At 37.4% G+C, this 19796-nt stretch overlaps 7 protein-coding genes across 7 annotated transcripts; 6 read left to right on the forward strand and 1 right to left on the reverse strand.

The window, feature by feature from the left end:
* The first annotated feature begins 1108 nt into the window (after positions 1 to 1108).
* BDF20DRAFT_477230 (temperature dependent protein affecting M2 dsRNA replication) lies at positions 1109 to 2448 on the forward strand. The gene is made up of 6 exons (XM_053075541.1): positions 1109 to 1111; positions 1208 to 1316; positions 1382 to 1572; positions 1645 to 1709; positions 1778 to 1944; positions 2019 to 2448. Exons 2-6 carry the CDS (start codon positions 1300 to 1302, stop codon positions 2305 to 2307), a joined length of 729 nt encoding a protein of 242 aa, XP_052935989.1. The 5' UTR covers positions 1109 to 1111; positions 1208 to 1299; the 3' UTR covers positions 2308 to 2448.
* A 70-nt stretch (positions 2449 to 2518) lies between these two features.
* BDF20DRAFT_905904 (uncharacterized protein) lies at positions 2519 to 3382 on the forward strand (the record flags this gene model as incomplete). Its single annotated transcript, XM_053083213.1, has 2 exons — positions 2519 to 2578; positions 2693 to 3382. The coding sequence occupies 2 exons, from the start codon at positions 2519 to 2521 to the stop codon at positions 3380 to 3382; spliced, it is 750 nt and encodes a 249-aa protein (XP_052935990.1).
* A 101-nt stretch (positions 3383 to 3483) lies between these two features.
* Positions 3484 to 6363, forward strand: BDF20DRAFT_835112 (uncharacterized protein; the record flags this gene model as incomplete). The annotated part of the gene is made up of 3 exons (XM_053078812.1): positions 3484 to 3539; positions 3923 to 3978; positions 4076 to 6363. The coding sequence occupies 3 exons, from the start codon at positions 3484 to 3486 to the stop codon at positions 6361 to 6363; spliced, it is 2400 nt and encodes a 799-aa protein (XP_052935991.1).
* A 1178-nt stretch (positions 6364 to 7541) lies between these two features.
* Positions 7542 to 10155, forward strand: BDF20DRAFT_912670 (uncharacterized protein; the record flags this gene model as incomplete). The annotated part of the gene is made up of 4 exons (XM_053083979.1): positions 7542 to 7788; positions 7860 to 8452; positions 8515 to 9214; positions 9284 to 10155. The coding sequence occupies 4 exons, from the start codon at positions 7542 to 7544 to the stop codon at positions 10153 to 10155; spliced, it is 2412 nt and encodes an 803-aa protein (XP_052935992.1).
* Positions 10156 to 10350: 195 nt separating this feature from the next.
* Positions 10351 to 11431, reverse strand: BDF20DRAFT_477314 (uncharacterized protein). Its single transcript, XM_053075542.1, has 3 exons — positions 11057 to 11431; positions 10878 to 10973; positions 10351 to 10798 (listed from the first exon to the last, which is right to left on the reverse strand). Exons 1-3 carry the CDS (start codon positions 11189 to 11191, stop codon positions 10736 to 10738), a joined length of 294 nt encoding a protein of 97 aa, XP_052935993.1. The 5' UTR covers positions 11192 to 11431; the 3' UTR covers positions 10351 to 10735.
* Positions 11432 to 12030: 599 nt separating this feature from the next.
* Positions 12031 to 13370, forward strand: BDF20DRAFT_867353 (UBX domain-containing protein). The gene has a single exon (XM_053080886.1). The coding sequence runs from the start codon at positions 12312 to 12314 to the stop codon at positions 13251 to 13253; it is 942 nt and encodes a 313-aa protein (XP_052935994.1). The 5' UTR covers positions 12031 to 12311; the 3' UTR covers positions 13254 to 13370.
* A 1450-nt stretch (positions 13371 to 14820) lies between these two features.
* Positions 14821 to 19371, forward strand: BDF20DRAFT_905907 (uncharacterized protein; the record flags this gene model as incomplete). Its single annotated transcript, XM_053083214.1, has 8 exons — positions 14821 to 16572; positions 16636 to 16695; positions 16758 to 16919; positions 17003 to 17101; positions 17174 to 18456; positions 18558 to 18648; positions 18722 to 19111; positions 19177 to 19371. The coding sequence occupies 8 exons, from the start codon at positions 14821 to 14823 to the stop codon at positions 19369 to 19371; spliced, it is 4032 nt and encodes a 1343-aa protein (XP_052935995.1).
* Positions 19372 to 19796: the final 425 nt, after the last annotated feature.

The raw sequence follows: 19796 nt of genomic DNA on the forward strand, positions 1-19796 counted from the left end.
CTGTCTGTTCGATTTTGAGTAAGCACGGAATTGAGTTTTTACGAGCACCATATTCTTCCTGGGCTCAGGTAAGGCAAAACTGATTTTATAGCCTTTGAGCACCATTTCAAATGTCATTGACTTGTTGTTGACGCATGTGCAAAATTTTAGCTTGCTTATATGTATAATCATCCTCGACAGCTGGTACACTACGTGTGTGGAGGATCAGAGCTGCTAATGTGGGATGTTGATAAAATAATCACCAGTATTGATTTCAATAAGGGGAACTATAATTGGGTTAGTAAACGCACTGTCTTGCAAGATCTCCACGTGTCAGACGAACAATTTCTGGATATATGTATACTGGCAGGCTTTGAGTATTGCCCCAGTTTTCCGCCTCTCAGCAATCCTTCATCCTCTTCTCATGCCAGCTTCACTTTTAATGGCGTTCATGATTTAATCAAACAACACAAGACTGGGTTCAATGCTGTTCAGGCTTATTCCGATATCCCCATCGTTTCCAAATCCAACTATATTGATTTATTTTGCCGTACACGTTGTGCTGTAAAGTATCATCTTGTTATGTATGACGATGGCGAAGTTCGACCGTTAAACATGGAACATGCTCCAAACGACATTCACGAATTTATCGGCTACAGATTACCGGATGAGCTTTACTATTATTTGATGAAAGGAATGATTGGACCACAATCGATCAGTAGCTTGGTCAGTGGTGTGCTTGTTGAGATTGCTCCTTTGGACAATGGAGAATCCGTAGAATATCATCAATTTTTAACTCAATTATTAAACATGAGGACGCAGACCTTCAGTCTATTGACACAGCCGCTTCATCAATTTTTCAAAACAAGGAAGCTTGCTACTTATTTCTGGTTTGAGCCTACTGTTGAACGAATAATGCATCATCAGCCCTTATCTTCTTCAACAGTAAATAGTCTGCACAGTACTACATCGTCTAATACACTTACATCACCAACGTCATCATCATCCAACTACGTAGGCGCTTCACCTTTGAATACTGTTTATGAAAAAACTAGTAACTGGAACGTGACAAAATCATTTATTCAAGCTGAATTAGAGCAACGAAAGGTAGAAAGCATCAGTACATGATGATGTAAGCTTATTTAACAGTCCATATTAACGTATTATGCTTCCTTACGATTTCAGAGCTCACAGATTGATATTGAATTCTGTATTAATACCCTTCAAGATAAATTTAAAGCAAGTCAAACTATTACACCTCTTCATCCTGCTGAACAACTCGAGGAAAAGGATGAAATTATTGCCAATGTATTATGGAAAATGTTGGAGATCAGAGAGTAAGCTCTTTATCGCAGATCAATGGTTGAGAAGCAGTGTTACTTACAGCAATCTGCTGAATTAGTTTTGTAACTTCGCTCAAACATGTCCCAACACCCTGGGGAAAAGCCTTGGCATCCGGCTTAAACAGAGACACGGATACACCTACTGGGACACATGTTCAAGAAGCTTTGCTAACAGCTTTGGAGCTAATTCGGTTTGAAGTTTTAACAAATAGGGAATTCAGCAAAACTTACTCACGACCTCTGGGTGATGGCAAGTATAAAATTTATTATATGGGTAACATAGCCGCTTATTCACGTTGAATATTGATGCTATTTTAAATAGAAACACAGAAGAAGCATATCATCTTGTTAAGCCGTGCATTCAGTTTATTACCAATGCAATTAAAGGTAAAAATGCTGTTTTCGCTAGCTTCGTTTTCGTGGAAAGAACTTTGCTAAATCTCACTGTCGGATAGAGTCAACCTTGGTCTGGTGCACTGAATCGTGATTTATTAGCTTTCAACAGCTTTGTAAAAGCACTTGCACGTAGCTATCGAAATTTATGTGAAATGTTGACTCTATCATTCTTTTTAAATGGACTGGTTATGAAGGACAGAAAGGATTATTTTCAAATTTCCGAAAGGTGATATTTCAATCAGAGAGAGTCTTTAATTGGATCATGCATCTTAACGTCTCTTTTTTTTTCACAAAAAAAAGTCTCCCTTTTATGTCAGACCACAATGTAGCGTTAGGTCTAGTTTGCAAATATTATTTAGAACAGTTTGTCGAAGGGAAATCTCTTTCCGAAGCTTTGAAGGCTACAGAAAACGCTTTTCCTACTTGTCAGAATGTGAAGGATGACCTGAAACAAGGTTTCAAATTTTGGCAACTTCTGATTAAGGCCGTCAATATATTAGTTATAGAAGAGTCTATTGATATTGCTATAGGTGATATGTTCAAAAATGCAGACAAATGGCTAGAGCAAAATAGTATCAATAAGCTTTAGGCTATGCGATATAACCTGATCGCAAAAGTTTAATGAAATAAAGCACTTAAAAAATCCCCTGAAATTTAAAGTGCGGGTGGTCCTTGTAACTCAGGAGTAAATGTGCGGAATGACAGGGCCAAATAAATTATCGAGGGCTTTTCATTCAATATTGATTAATATTATATCCTTGATACGATATATAAATATACTTGAAATACAACTTGCCAATATGTTGAACAACTTGTGTCATTTTTATAGAGGGCGTACAGCTGGTAGAGTAATCGAAAATGTATATTATTTTTGCAAATGAAGTCTAACATTTCTAACTGCATTCAATCGAACATGGCATCTATTTCTTTCAGCTATTATAACTACGAGATGTACCAATTTGGTACCCAAACAGGCGCTTCATAATACACGGATTTCATTTGCCAAAAAACACCCTTTGCAAATCAAAAAAGAAAACCTAGCCAAAAAGGTTGAGCGATTAGCTGAATTGGAGCGGTCCAGGCCTTCCTATATCATATCGAAGCCCACGCCCTTTTTTAACAGCTTACATACACCAGAGAGTGCTTATAACAGTAATATTACTGAAAAAAATGATAACAACAAGGGCCATGATTATCAACATTTTCTGACGAATGACGATGAACAATTGCTCTTTAAAGACGCACCACGCCAATACATCAACGAGAACCATTTAAGTGCAGTGGAGGGTATGGAGCAAGCCCTTGTTCAAGAGGAGAGTAAAGTGAACATGGTTAAGCGCATGGTTGCACTTCAAAACGGAAATGCCAAGGCTGTACAGTTATGGAATATTCACAGAGCCATAGATTGGTTCAAGCGTAAAGAAGGTGATACGGGAAGTCCTGAAGTGCAAGCAGCAATTTTAACAGTGCGTATCCATAATTTAAACAGCCATTTACAACAGCATAAAAAGGACAAACACAACTACCGACAATTAAGACATATGGTACATCAAAGAGCAAGAATTCTGAAGTATTTGAAAAGGAAGGATGCAGACCGATATTACAAATGTTTAGAAGAACTAGGCTTGGAAACAAGGGCTGTGGAGGGCGAAATTACTATTTGAGTTGCAGGAGTAGCTATTTCTTTAGATAAATAAAAATAAACGCTCTTTATAAGGCAGCGACTCAATTGTTGTCTTTCAAACATCACTAAAATGTATTGCCAATGCTCAACTTCAAATCAGAAGCAACATTTTTGAGTGGGAAGTTGCAATTGAGAAGGTAGGTAAATCAAAATTACCTTTAGAACTGTTTACCATATCCATTTTCAGCCTTGTTTTTTTTTTCCTACCAGGCATGTGTATGTCGTTCAACATTATTTCTGTTAACATGTTTGAATAATGACAATGCCCTAATAAGTATCACAGTCAAGTGTTATAGTAACGCATATCACAACAACGTAATCACACTTCCGTTGAGTAGTGGGAGACGTAATAAGTTGGATTTTGTCTTGAATCATATACTGGGGCGGGCATTAAGTTCAATTATCTTAAATGATTCTTTCCGTTTGCTGACGCCAGCACTAAACCGATTCAACTGAGAATGTGTGAAAAATGTTGTCCCCAGCGTTTTTAATCTAATGCTTACATACGCAATTTTTTAAGGAGCCTACTGAATGCTTGTTTGGAATATTTATCAGATTCCTTCAATGTAAAGAATTGTAAGAAATAATGTGATTATCGACAAACGTCAAAATTGCATAACAAAATTGCTTGATTGGTTGGTATAACCTAAACTCTATTTATTCATGGGTAAAGCATTTAAAGCCTTTTTTTTGCCAGTTCCCTGTAATCTATTCATCCTTCATTATTCAAGCCTAACTAGTATGCAGCAGCAGGCATGGCAAAACTTGCCAGTTGAAATACTCAGAAAAATTTTCTCTAATTTGTCCACCGAAGCGAAGGAATGTCAGTTGACCTGTCGGCATTGGTATGAAGAAGCTCGAAAGCGACTTTATTATTCCGTTAAACTAGAGAGTACATTTCAAGCTACATTATTTGTTCGATCTCTCATATCTTCCACCGTTGAACATAAACAGTCATCAGAATATCTGCAAGACCAACAAGGGTATGGAGAAAACCATCAACAGGAGGTGACAATGTCGTTTATTAGGAATACCAATTTCGCAAAAGCTCGACGTCCTCGTTATCATAAAGAACAAAAGCTACTTGAAGAAGAGTCTAAGGATATAGTAGGCAAATACGTTCGCCGACTCTATTTGAAGCACATCTTTTCTCCTCATCTACGTCACTGGGATGCGTATGATGTTCTATCCAATTTGGTTACATATTGTCCGTATACGGAAGAGGTCATTCTGTTAGATAAGCCTTTCCGAAATTTTTGGGTCAAGCTCATGTCAGTTCGTTATGAGGGATATTGGCAATGTTTAAAGCGAGTATCCTATCCTTATCGTGAGAATGAGATTGAGTTTTATCTTTTGGCCATATTAGCATGCCGGCATACAATTGAAGATATTCTATTGTGTGATCAGTTAACAAATAGACCGCGAGGTGATGCAGATTATATCTATGAAAAGGAATATTATCAAGTGGCTAGTAAGCTACACGAATTCACCAACCTGAAGACATTAACAGTAAAAAGACACACACATGAAAGCATCATGAAGTTCAACGATATGATTGATGCTTGCCCGTTGTTAACGGAGTTATCTATTACCTTGTATAATTCTCGATCAATGCAGCCTATCGTTTCATTTCAAAACTATTCACATCCCAACAATTTCATGGAACGGAAGCAGATATCTTACCTTAAACTGGAAACAGTCCTCTCACAAGACGTTTTAAGCTACATTATGAAAAAATTTACTTCACTGCGCTGTTTAAAGCTCAATATGGAATGTGACGAAGCCAATGTTGGATGGATGAGAAAGCTACATACAAATTATAACATTGATCTTATAGATCAATTTATTGATTATTTGCGCTCCATTACTTCCTATGGCATAGACCATTTATATATCAGAAACATTGAGGATATGCTTTGCCGTTGTCATATTGGAAAAGAACATACACTGGAGATTAGATATGATCACGATACAAAAAGACATGACGAGGAAGATATGGATAACAAGCCACGTCATAGGTTTCGATTAGTAAAAGAAGAAGAAGAAAGCAGCTCTTTAGCTACTGTTTTCTATCCTGCCTGTCATGTTGATCTACCTCACATAAAGATCGTGGATAAATGCGGCGAACATCTAGAATTACTGACACTAGATATGCGGCAGTGGTCTAATTATAACTATACAAGAATACAACGTTTATTGGCAGGCCAACGTTCTACATCACCGAATGCAACCTCAGTTTCGGTATCTACATTACCACATGTAAATACTTTGCCCAATAATGAATCGCACGAATCACCAGAGGAGATGCGGCAACAAAATCAAGAAGCGAGCGGTATGGATCAAATCATGTATAACTATCATCTAGACCGTTTGTTTCGTGCCTGCACTTCATTAAAACGGCTGAATCTCATCGGCTTATTCTTACTCGACTTTGACCCTTATCTCAGCATCAATCAAAGCATTGAACATCTCTCTCTTCACCTTTGCTATATATACATACCAATTTTTTATCAGCTCTCTGTACGACTTCCACAGCTTAAATCATTAACTGTCAATGGTTGGTATTTTGTTGAACCTGATGGAAAAGCGCATATTCAAACGCATCATAATTTTCAAATTGATATGCCATATACCGCATTCGAGCAGATCAGTTGGTTGGGTGGAACCAAAGCAAATACCGACAGTAATAACAATAACGACAATGATTTTAGTATACCTGGCAGTAATATTAGCAATAGCAACAACAATTGTTATGCCAAAAAGTATTTTTATCTCAAAGTTAGTACTCTGACTGTCGAGAAATATTTGAAATTAGATAATCATGTGATTCAACTGGGCTCGCCAGAAGAATTCAGGAGATGCTTGCAAAATGACCAGATATTGACTTTCCATATTCGCTGTAAAAGTTTGAAAAAATTCACCATAAAGTATTATCAATTCAAGAGAAGTTACCTTGTATAAAACTTTAAAAAATCAGTAGACAGCATTTACGTTTTGATACAGCTCACACTCTTCTCTGAACCTACAACATTTTGAAGTCTAAATAAGCATTTCCTTTAATCGCCATAGAGTAACTCACTTGCGGATTCAAGGCTTATTTCTTATACATGCAGAGAGGCTGCTAAAATGCTCAAATCGAAGCAAATATGTTGTGCTGAAAGAACCGACTCAGTCAAGTCATTCAGCAATTATAAACATAAACATTATAAATATTACATTACTTCTATTCGAGACAGTAAATGTGGCCAGCGGCAGCGACGGCTTTAGAGATGTACAAAAAATGAACGGTGTCTCAAAGTAGAAAAAAGTATTAAGCCAGCTGGCAGAACATTTTTATGGTTTCCATCTGCTATTGTCCATGTTTACCTTTCCAAGTTCAGTTTTGCGCTAAGTATCGTAGTAATAATCACAATTGATAACTACCGTATCCAAAAGCCACCTATTAAACGGATATATTTTCGATTATTGAACAAGATTCCGTTGACCGCGACCTTTATAAATGAAATTGATGTAAGTAGTGAAGAAATGATCTCGCTATCCGAAGAACAACCGTTCAGCTCCTCAAACAAGTATAAACATGAATTTTGAAAATTTCAATTTTTCAATTTTTAAAGCCCAATAGACACGAGATATTCAACTTATCTAAATTGCCTTAAATCCAAAGGCTATAGTATCTAAAACCCCTTCAGGTTCAAGGGTAATAGGATTGCGGTCTATCAGGAGAAGGGGGAGAAGAGGGCAACCAGCCGAGGAATAGATGTCTCAACAGTGGAGGTGAAGGCGGCTCTTGAGAGTGGTGTAAAAAGTCGAGTTCAAATAATATGTAATAGAGTATAGGCCATCGAAGCCAGGCTTGTGCTTTGAGATGAAGTTTTGAGCGGATGAGTGGGAAAACGGTTGGGAACGTGTGAGAGTGGATCGCAGACAGATGGAAGGAGTCGTAGGCGGTCAGCTTCTCAAATACAGTTTTTTTTTTGGCATATAAATTAGACGAATTTTTTTATTCGCCCCTCTTCCAGATTGGCTTTTTTTGGATAATTGGTAAAAAAGGCACACATTTATGTAAAACAAAATGTGCGGCGTGTTATTTCACGCCAGTAGACCAGCATCTTCTTTTTTGATTTATCACAATATCCCAAATGGCTATTTTGAACGATGAAGAAGAAAGTGAACCACCTTCATCTTTTTTAATTGTAAAAGGAATTGGGAATAACAACATTTTTGAACAAAACATTGGTGAACAACGACAGCCAGATATTTTGCCCCTAGGCAAGGCTTTACATTTGCTTCTCAACGTCAAAGCGCCCATCATTGACAAAGCGTTGGCCGCGTTTGAGGAAGCCAAATCAGAGAAAAATGTCGCTCGTATTGTAGTAGTTAGTCAGTGTATGCATTACCGTGAAATTACTATTTATGCAGAGCTCCAAATCTGATACAATGATTGATCTGCTACGTAGCGTTAATTATGAAAGCGATCTACTCAATCGATCGGTATTTAGGAAAAGATGAGAATGTGAAAGAGCGGTTCTTTCATCTTTACGAACCTTTGAAAAAAAAAGTTTTATTGAAAGATTCAGCAGCTACAGTTCATACGTCGTCTATGATTATACTCCGTTATATCATTTCACGATATCAAGTTGTCCGGCAACATATTCTATTGACCGAATTACAACGTGAGGACAAAAAAAGCCAATTGGCTGTGATAATACTGTTACGGTTCGTAATAAAGAATCAACCTGCTACAGCGTTGGATCTAAACGAAATAGCAGCGATATACTTGATGCCGCTGATAGACATTTTGAAGAAGCAGAAATCAAGGATGCCTACTTATTTATCCTCTTTAGCTTGTGAATTGGCCACTGATATTTGTAGGAATCTTATGAATCCATCGAAACACAACTGCTTAATGAAAAACCAGCAACTTGAACCACAATTACCAACTTACTCAGGACCAAAGATAGTTGAAGTCGTACCAGGCGAAGATAGTACACCCGTCATCCCATCATTTGTGTGGCGCGCAATGCATGATTTAATCTTGGTATTGAAACAGGTAAAGCTAGATATTTACGAGGAACAAAGTGTATAGTATGCAGCTGACACACTGGTCTTCAGTGGCATAAACCCACAAGTCCTATAGAAAAAGCGGCTTATAACGATTTGCTTCAACTCGTCCAACAGCATGCCAAATTTGATTGGGGTTTACTATGGACATACTTCACAGCAAAAACTGTTTTGTGCAAAAGACCCTTTTCCATCAGGAAGCAAAAAATTTTGCTCGAACATTCTCAACATGGATTCTTTATTTTGTGCCTGTTTGAACACAGAGCAGGCTGGATTGAGCAATTTGGAAACAAAGCAGAGAAAGAGGTTTGCGACAGCGAGTATAAAGACTCAAAGCCGCTCATTCAAAATGCATATCGAACTCTTTGTAAAACACTACCATCAGCAATGTCTAACATAGATCACGAATTACTTATACCCCAACTCATTATACATCTGCCAAATTTATGTACAGCCGAGGATATTTGTAATCCTACTATGATAAAGCATATATTTAAGGTGGCAAACTATAGTGTAGATTTGATACCTTTAATTGTAAAGCGACCAGAATTATGCCTGTGCTATCTAATTAGGCAACTTGGGGACACAGCAGGAACAGATGAATCTACTTCTATCAACAACCTCTTAAAACGACTTATTCACCAAAATTCATCTGAAAAAATTATGACTATTTTAGAGAAGAACTTATTGACGGTTGTAGAGCAAAATGATAACGCTTGCAAATTGTTGATTGACTGCATGCCTTATTTGTGTAAGTGTTATATGCTTATATGTATATATCTTTGCATGTATTATTTGGTTAATTTATTCCATTAAATAGGTCTTCCTGTACTAATTGAAAAGCTGAGTTACAAAATGCTTGATGTGTTGGATATGGAAAGGGAAAAATTTGTTTATTCTGCACTTATTTCCAAAGCTTTGCTGCAAGAAAAATGGGCTCACTACAGTATTTTATGGTACATTGAATTTGTTCGGAAAGTGGAAGTTAGTAAATGCATTTGCTTCGAAAAACAACAACAAGGACAATCTCGGTCCATTCCGCCAAGTCATATATATTTCCGTAGAACATCTACAAAAAGCGTACAAGATAAATCTCTTGTTGCCGTCACAATGCAAGCATGGATGACACCGATACAATTGTGGAGTGTAAGAATGGAGGATATTGCAATATATGCTGCTACTATACGCCAACTTGTTGCATATTGTTATGGGCTATCGCATGATATAAAATTGCCAGATAAACTGATATGGATTCCTACATGGCAGCACTTGTCGTTTGGCTTTATGAATACGAATAAGTCAGCAGAATTAGTCCCTGTGGTATTAGAATGCTGTTTAAAAACTATGATCGACCAAAATTTTAATGTGCATCTACAACGCAAGGATAATTACGAAAAGACAATTTTCTTAAAATTGTGCCCAATGCTTATATTGCAATGTGTACAAAGAGAAGCTTTTTCGGCTGTAGAATTACCAACAAATTATGTGATTACCATATCTGACAAATTGTTTCAACATTATAACATCGACGCTAACGAACTCAAAACAAGTACTACAACCACGTCAAATAATCAGCATGCTGCCTTATATATACAGCTATTTGAAGAACTTTTGAACAGGGCTAAGGAAAATGAATCTGCAGAATTAGGCCGTTTGGGTAAAAATCTAGTAACTAAGATATTCTTTAAATGAAGGATGAAGTATTTTTTTATACCCCCAATCTAAACAGCAGACCAATGTTATAACATTTAATTGTCGTTTGTGATTTTGGACGAATTACGTTTCGTGATTCATTTACTGTATATTCCATTGTATTTAGTGATAATAAGCACTTTTACATTTCTTTAACTCTTTTCGGTCATGCATGTTATACTTGACCAAATAATTGGAAATACGTATCTTTGCCTATATTATTTCATAAAATCATTCACATCATTTTAGCCGGTTAAAGTATGATAACATCCTGTTCTTATTGGTTTTTGTTCTCTCACAACATTAGTAGGCTAGCGTTTTGTCAAAGAACATCTCTGTTTAATGTAATCTGAACACATACAACCGCACAGTTATATTTGAGTTATGGAGTTGTACCGACGTGTATTATACAAGTATTACTCTTTTGTAAGCATAGTTCTACATATGAACTGTGCCAATTATTAATGTTAGTGGATGGTGCTGGGGTTATTTGGAAGTGTATAAATATTATGTTCTTGATGGTGGAGAGACCTACGACAGTGTCAGTTATGAAAGAAAAGCATTACCTACAGTGTTCTTTCTAACTTACCAATATAACACCATCACCACGTACAAATAGCATCTCAAAATTTCTTTGCACAGTCTGTATTAGTAAAGAATTTTTTGTATAAGTGTCCATAAGATTTGTAAACAATATTCAAAAACCCTAATTGTTTTCTTACTCTGATGACTTCTTCTAAGGATTCCTCATTCACCTCGACAATGGTAATGGTCTCCTCAACTTCGCCCAATACCATGTTTAAGTGGCCATCATATGCCTATATAGTCATGGAAAATCATTTTCGTGAGGAATGGCTTTTAACACATATATTACAACTAAACTAGTAAACTGGTATGTTACATGTAAAACACCACGTAATTCACGATCGCCTCTCAGCTTCACGTAAATTCGTTCGTCTAAGGAAAGTCGAACAAGATCGAGTGGTTCCTCAACGGATCCTACATCCATAGTTGCTGCATTACTCACTTCGGCCATTTCTGTTTGTTGTTTTGTTTCGCAAAAAGGGAAAGTTGAGAGTCAAAAATGCCTACTTCTTTTTCTTTCTGCTTCTTCGGCTTTAAAAAAGATTCCGAAACCAACAAAAGCATAAGAATTTCATTTTTGGCATAAATCTCCTTTTCTATCTTTGTTGTTAGTCTTCAATTCTTCACAACTGGAATGGTGTCTGTAAGCGCTTTAAACGAAGAACAAATAGAGAAGCTTACTCAGTTTCAGGTAATTCTACGCAGTAATATTATGTATCGTTGTAAGAAAAACTAGAATGAGTCCTCATTAACCTTTTCTGGACCTCATCTACAGACCGTTACGCAAATAAGAGATAACAAAGAAGCTTTAGATCGACTAATTGAACACAATTGGAACTTGGAGGTAATTATAGAGATAATCTACTCATACTAGGAATAACTTGCTCAGACACTTTTTCCAATAATATAGAGAGCTATACAGCACGTGTATGATGGGAATAGTATTAATACTTTTAAGAAGCGGGAAGACTTGGAGCAGGAAGTAGCTAACAGTACAGCAATTGCAGCCACGCCAGCTATCAATGACCTTAGAAACAGGGCAAGCAGTAATTCTGACACTATACCAACGATAACTAATGCTAATCTTGGCAACAATACCTTTTCAAACGAAATCAGAAATTCTATCAGCGCTACTCGACAACCCCCTTTATTATTCTCTATACTATTATGGCCGTTTGGTCTAGCTTGGAATTTAACATGGTCGCTGCTATCTTTTGCAAGTAATAACAAACGGTTTTATCAAACAAATTGCGAGAAAATGGAACTTAGTTTTTTTGTTGTGTCTTGTAGACCGATTTTTATCTCTTCGCCCCACTATTACTGCTCAACAGCAGCAACAGCACAGAAAAAAAGATCCAAGAGTTCTAGCAAATGAGTTTATACAGGCATTTGAGTCGAAATATGGTACACAGCATATACATTTTTTCAAGGGTGGTTATCTTCAAGCACTAGAAAAGGCTAGAAATGACCTTCAGTTTATGATGGTTCTGTTACAAAGTGAAGATCACGATGATACAAATGCCTTTTGCAGGTAAAGATATGAAACGGATAAATAGAGAACTTGAAAAGTGATGAAGAATTCGACTCACATATATTGTATCATGAGTAGGAATGTCTTGAATTCACCCCAATTGATTGACTTTGTCAAGGGTAATAATATACTTGTTTGGGCGGGAGATGTACGTGAATCGGAAGCTCATAAGGTCAGCAGCACATTGCAAGCAGCCACATTCCCTTTTATGGCTTTGATCGCCTTACAACAACCGCGGGTAGGCTCCTCATCTGCAGCACCTAAAATGGGCGTTCTTGCGCGCATTGAAGGCTGCCAGCAATATAATAACGTTGAACTGTTGATTCAGCAATTGGAGTCAACTATGGACCGTCATGGAGCTGTGATAAACCGTTTACGGCATGAACGGAAACAACGCGAAATGGAACGACAGCTCTTATCTGATCAAGACAAAGCTTATCGTAAATCACTCAAAGCCGATCAAGAAAAAGCTCGTAAAGCCAAAGAAGAAAAAGAACGACAGGAAAGGTCAGAACGAGAAAGACTGGAGAAGGAGAAGCAGAAGGAATTGTTAGAGAAGAAACGTCAACAGTATATACGTTATTTATATACTCACTTGCCTGTTGAGCCTACAGAAAATGTGGCTAGGATTAGTTTCCGATTGGCTGATGGTGCTCGTGTGGTAAGAAAGTTTGCAAAAACTGACACTTTGGAATCTCTTTATCAATTTGTGGAGGCGTATCCTTTGATTAAAGAAGCAGAAAGCATTGAAGAAGAGAAAAGTAAACCCGATAATTATAAGCATCAATACAAATTCAAAATTGTTAGTCCCTACCCCAGAATGGAGTATGAGCCAGACGATACTAAAGAGATACACACTGTTTCAAGTCTTTGGCCAAGCGCTACACTTGTGGTTGATGCTGCGGATGAGGATGAAGATGTGGATGAGAATAATGAAGATAATGCTATTGATACTACTACATCAGTTGGAAATTCAGTCTAAGACAGGGCACTGTTTAAGGATTATGATGATATTGTATATGAAGAACAAGATATTGATCTTTTTCTTAATTGCCCACTTACATTTGTAAATATTAATAAAGTAAAGCTACATCAAACAAAGCATTGTGTAAGTTAACGTTTCTGATTGATATCCCTGTTGCCACAGAGCATACTGAAACAGAAGCTACGTAGAAAAATAAGGACAGAGTACAATTTGAGAAGTAATTGAAACAAATTTTTAGCAGGGCGGGATTATGCATTGCTACAGTCATTTGATAATACTTATAGCACTTTTAATAACATTCCTCTTTCGGAGGTCCATAGGATTTTTCAAACATAAATGACGGAACTTCGCGCGTTAGAACTGTCTCTACAAAACAGATTTGATTACTGCACTGGAAAGTTAGACACTTACTTCCCGTTCCTTAGTTAGAATATGACGAATTGATTGGGAAACGAAGACTCTTCCTTTTTTTATCCAGTTGAAATATCTTCCTTTGCATTTACAGCAGTATATGACTTGCAAACCAAAACTTTAAAACAAAGCGTTAAAACGCGAAGGAAACGGATTTAAGTGTAAATCATTATTCATACATATTAGAATACAGGGCCAGGCAGAGAAAGATGCAGAAAGGTGGATGGTCAAGCAAAGTTAAGAATAGGAGGATGGGGAAAAAAAAAAGCTAATCAATGAAATACAGGAACGTAAGCCTGATTGACTAATTTGTATTTTGTATTTATGTCGCCAAAGATGAAATGAAGGTTATAACAAAGAAAAGAAGATAGCTCTATTCTTGACAGTAATAATGCGAATCCAGGTGATCGATTCCGAATAAACCTCAAGCCAAGGAAGTCTCCCCTGAATATGTCATGGTTGAGCTGTTTTTCACCGGAGCTCATTTTAGCGATCAAGCCTATAATGATTTTTCGCTGACCTTGTTACGGAAAAAGAAAAGCAACCATATCATTACGCTGTTTCAGTAGGTGAGGAATGTAATATAAACAACGCAGCATTAATTGAGTATTTGGAGAATAAGAGGCGATGAATTAAACGTAGAGAGACTAAGTACTTTACTCAAAAATCGGACTGAACAATCGAAGCGATCAATACAAGTCTACATAAATGCTTCTAACTTAGAACGTATGCTTTTGACTGGTAGGACTGAAATTTTCAATTTGACTGCAAATTTGGTATTTTGGGATTTTGTGAACTTCTCTTCATTCCCTCGTTTTCGAGTATAACAAAGTGGTACTTGCGAACGCTAATCAAAGTGGTGCCTTCACACAAATATACTTTTCATGTTTCTCGATTGGATAGCTCAGATTCAGTTGCTGCAACATGACCCACGTAAATGGTTTAGTCTTCTATTATGTGTGTTTTCTTTGTAGAGATCCCTCATTTAACGAAGAGTTCTCTTTTAGAGACAAATATCTTGAATACACTACCTTTACCTATACGAAGGGTTTTAATTTCGGAAGTTACCAGTTATCTTCATCCGTCCTCCAACAAACAATCGCAGCCACCTGATCCCAGCATCTTTTCTTCACCTGCACACGTAAAATGGTTTATGGAAGTCATCGGTCAAGGTTTCAACTTACCTTTAGAAGACATGAGTATTACCAACGATAATATTGATATTTATGCAAAATGGCTTTTTGAGCCTCAACACCGACCAGCAGCTGTGACTCAGGAAGGATTAGAGCAGGAGTTTTATCAGATCATATTTCACCAGCTTTCTTTGTTATTTCAGCCTCGTATCCTACATTCGGCTAACAACGCCTATGCTTATAACACTCCAGCGAATTCGACGGCCTCAACAGCAAGCACTGCAGCTACACAGCATTCAACTTCGCACAATACGAAGTCAGCGTTTCATTTGAACATGCTAGCAGCAGGCGCTCACAGCACGCTCGTTCCTATACCTTTCAATGATACTCCTTCTAGTAGGCCAACAACTACCCCACAACAGCAGCAAAAGCAGCAGCAACAACAGCATTTGAGTCAACTAGTGCAGAAGCATGTCGAGTTATGTAAAAAAACACTCAAAGTATTTGCAATGGCAGGAAGAACTTTAAAATTGTCTCCAAAGACGTGGACGGATTTATTGAAAGTGATTTTAGGTATCTCTGACTATTTATTGAAAGAAACTCGACAGGAACAGCAAGTTGGATCGGGCTCCGATACCGCAGTGGATATCAATATGGCAGACGAGCTATGCGATACTTTATTGCAAGTGCTTTTCGAATTATGGCTACGGTCAAAAACCATGGATTTGGAAATGTGGAACATTTTAAAGACTTGTTTTGCGCGATGGACACACCGGTCCAAAACTATACAACAGTGGAGCTCCACTTCTTTGGCCCTCACTAAGCATATTCAGTTCTTACTCTATGGCGCGAATGAGGGCACTGAACGTGTTTATTTGAGCGGCCCTAACATTAAGTTAGAGCTTCCCAAGGAGTTTGTCCATTATGCGTGGTACCGCGTCTTATACTTACTACCTCATCCATTACAGCTTCCTCATGCTCATAACTTCACATTATCCATGTTAGCCATTGGAAAGTTGGTAGAAACGTTGTTGAATAATACTCAGCAACAACAAAAAGGTACAACCAATGTCCACACTACCACAGCTGTTAGTGAGGACACATATAATCAAAGTAGACCAAACGGAAATACAATCTTAAATATGTTTGGCACTTACCTGTTTGATGCTACATCAAAAACATCCATAACTATACCCACGCCATTACGGACAATAACATCTGCTTCACCACTATCAACCACAAGCATAACCAATTCTAATAATGGCCAAAAGAAGGATGATCTGCAAGAATTTCAACGTGGATGCGCTGAATCTTTTGCCACTCTATGTAAAATTTTCTGTACTCCTCAGCAGATAGAACCTTTTCATCGTACGTATATTGAGCGCTTTTATGCTGCAATACGTATCGGACTTCAATCAGATGTTTGTCTCCCTACTATCTTACTCTCCTGCACTGATCTATTCGCTGCTACAAATTTGGAAGGAGTGCGTATGTTGGTGCCCGATTTCATTGCTGCAATCAAGATGATTCTTCCCAAGTTGCGTTTTGATTACAAACTTACCAATGGCATATCCATTGACCAGTTAAGACTGGCAGCACTGAAAGTATTGAGTACAATCATGTGTATGCCTAACCATTTTGAAAAGTTGAAAGAAAAGAAAGGCGGTTTGTCAATACGGGACGACTACGAATTGTGTCGAAATAATTTAACTGAGAATGTGTCAGTAGCATCTCCAATGATAGGAGAACAGGAACAAATCATTACTCAATTGGTAATTTCAGCTCGCAGATTGAGAAACTATCGATGCCCATACTTATATTTTATTTTGTAGTAGATACGTGTACTATATGCGTCATCGGCTAGTACAGAAGAGTCTGATTTTACAAACTCATCTGTAAGTGAATTCTTCCTTTTAGATGTATGCTTTGATGAAAAAATCTAACGCGTTCTGCTCAGCTAAAATTTTACATTTTAGAGGTTTTGCTCATGTCGCTACGCACAGAAACCTCATCATATAATATGAGATATATTCTTCATTTAATTAACGTGTATGTGATAGAAGATGTTCCCTTTTGTCCTGGACTGGTTGGCACAGTTGTAAAGTTGATACAGGAGAAGGTGAAACCCAAAAAGAAGACGAAAAAACTATATTGCTCGGATGTTTTGTAGGTAATACTTACTGTCTGCTTTTCTTCATATAGATTCTCACAATGCAATTACCAGCAGATGTTACACTGGTGGCTTTCGATGTATTAATGAACTTCGTTGATCTATATGATTTTGTTAAGCGGGACAGTAAGGTTAGTACGCCACTGAGTAGAAAAGACTATCGTTTCAAACAGAACATCCTCATATATTTATTGTTTGCTTAGAACGTCGCAAGAGAACTTGTTTTGGCGCTTAGTCGCTATGTTGATACCCTGTTATATGCTGGCAAGCTTGCTCAAACTTATCCTCTCATTGTTCAAGCATATGATTGTATGATTAAATGGATTTTGATCAGTCAATGGATTATTGATGATAGTGATTGTTATAATGCTGTAATTGCAACATTAAGTAGAGGAATTACCATATTTGACAGAAATACGGCCGCAACTTCAGAAACCGTAGCAGAGCCCAATACAGCGGTTAATGTTGAGAAGAAAAAGAAAAGAGAGACAGCTTTCCCTCCACCTAAGCAATTATTCCAGTTACCACCTAGAGTGGGCAAGAGCGGGCATTCCCATCAGCATAACAATTTTCAGCAGCCGCATATGGATCCAGCGAGTACAACTTCCACAGGGTCGAATTCAACAGTTAGAAAGAAGGAAGAAGTGGCAGTCCGTATGGCAGCCGAATATTGTATGTCGCAATTAATAAACCATTTGGGACGTTTCCCGTTACCTTTGGAACAGGTAATACTAGGCAAGAAAACAATAAATAACGGCTCAACAGCTAGACTGGCAATGATGGATGACATTGAGTATCTAAAACAACTCGCAGTCAACGATAACAGCAATGAAACAACTGCAATATCTGATATGAAGTTCTTTTTGATCGATAAGAGAACGATCTTAACCATTATTGATGTAACTTATTCAGAACATGAAAAGAAGAATGAACTAGGGCAAGTACCATCCATTATAGTCATTATCCGAGATACAACAGGCAAATATGTTTGGTCTATGAAAGCACGTTATAAGGAAGACAGGGGAAAATTATCAGAGCAAGTAGCAACACCATCATCACCGTCGTTGATAATAGAATCGCCGAAAATTATGACACCTACAATGGACAAACAGCTGCAATCGTTGCCTCATGTGGCACCTACTGTTGCTGCTGTGAATGAGAAAGAAATGCCTACTATTAAAACTCTATTTGCACCAGAAACTGAAGCGTATGAGCAATGGCAAAGCCTTAAACAATTAATACAAAAGCAAGAGGAGCTCGAACGAAAGTTACCGTCAACTCAACACATCGATACAACGAATGTAGATCAGATCAGGACGGTGAATGACTCCAATTACCGGCAACAACATCAAGAACTAAATAAAGGATTTAGATTGTTTCTAGCACAAATTGGCTATCTTTTGTCTGAGAATAGATACCATATCACTCCACTACACTTAAATGACTCCCTAATATCAGAAATAGAAAGATTGGACCAACTCAATGAGTAAGTAGCAGTGGACCAAGATAGTGTCAGTTTAATCTATATTCTTAATCAAAAGATTATTCTAGGCGCGACTGTATATCAGTTTCTGCCTTTTTCACAAGGTCCGGAGACACAACCTGGGAAGATTTGATAAAGAAACCATCTCCTTTAAGCGAACAATTTCTACAATTCATCCACTGTCTAGGTTGGCCAGTAAGTTGAACTTGGTCGTGTTACCGTTTATATTATGCTTACTCCCAAGATATTACTCTATTTTCAACCGTAGATTAAAACAGTCGAGCATAAAGGATTTAAAGGCAAATTGGATGCTTCTTGCTGTGATACTATTCCATACTATTCGGATCGGACAGTGGAGTTTATGGTCAACGTTCCTTACTTTAATAAAAGGAAAGAAAATTTAACTCTACCTGATCAATTCAGTCAGATATCCTCTGAGGACCATGTATGCATCGTTTGGATAGAAGACATGATGCACTATAAGAGACTGGCCAAAGTAATCAAAAATTGTACGGCAAAAATGATGGTATATCTATTCATTCACCCGCTAAAAAAAAGCGCACACAGACTCTATTGGATACGTATATGGATACCTTCCTTTACCGATGCTAATCATGCTAATCAGCTTGCCAGCCAGCGATTAAATGAAAATGCTTTGGTAAGTGTTACAGAATGTTCAAAACAAGCGGTATCCTGCTCTTCCTTAACGACTTGTAAATTTAGGTTTTTGGACCTTTGGTGGATGGCATTGTTGTGAGCCGTCATGCGTTGGGCTCGATGGTTAGGAGTACAGCTATTTCTGCCCACCAAGCATGTAGAGTTGTGACCGACACGTATACAAGGCCTTACGTGATACGTAAGGAGTATATTGAAGAAGTAGCACTTCGACACCGGAGCGAAGTACCGTTATCTACGTAAGTTAAATATTCAATTAAAGTGTTCAATAAAAAAAAATACTGACTGATTGATGAACTCTTCCGTTGTTATTCTACTGCAGTTTTTATTCTAGAATATTTTCAAGCTAAGGAAATTGATAATTGATAACAAATGTTGTAGATTCCGAATTTCACAACAATCAGCAGCATGTACATACTCGTAGCATCGACTCTATTAATAATATTCATATTCCCCTATCCTACCATTGCTATTAGCTATTAGATTTAGTAAGAATAATCAAATCACCGACTACTGTCATTTACTTTTTTGTAGTTAGCATTTACTTTTCATGACGAGAAAGAACCAATTTGAACTCCACTAAACATAATACTATCGTAATTGCAAGATTTTTTAAAAAACCCAATGGACACGAGATATTTTAAGCTTATTCAAATTGCTTGAAGCAG

Source organism: Mycotypha africana (genome assembly GCF_025528875.1).
Source record: "Mycotypha africana strain NRRL 2978 chromosome Unknown BDF20scaffold_5, whole genome shotgun sequence".
NCBI lineage: Eukaryota > Fungi > Mucoromycota > Mucoromycetes > Mucorales > Mycotyphaceae > Mycotypha > Mycotypha africana.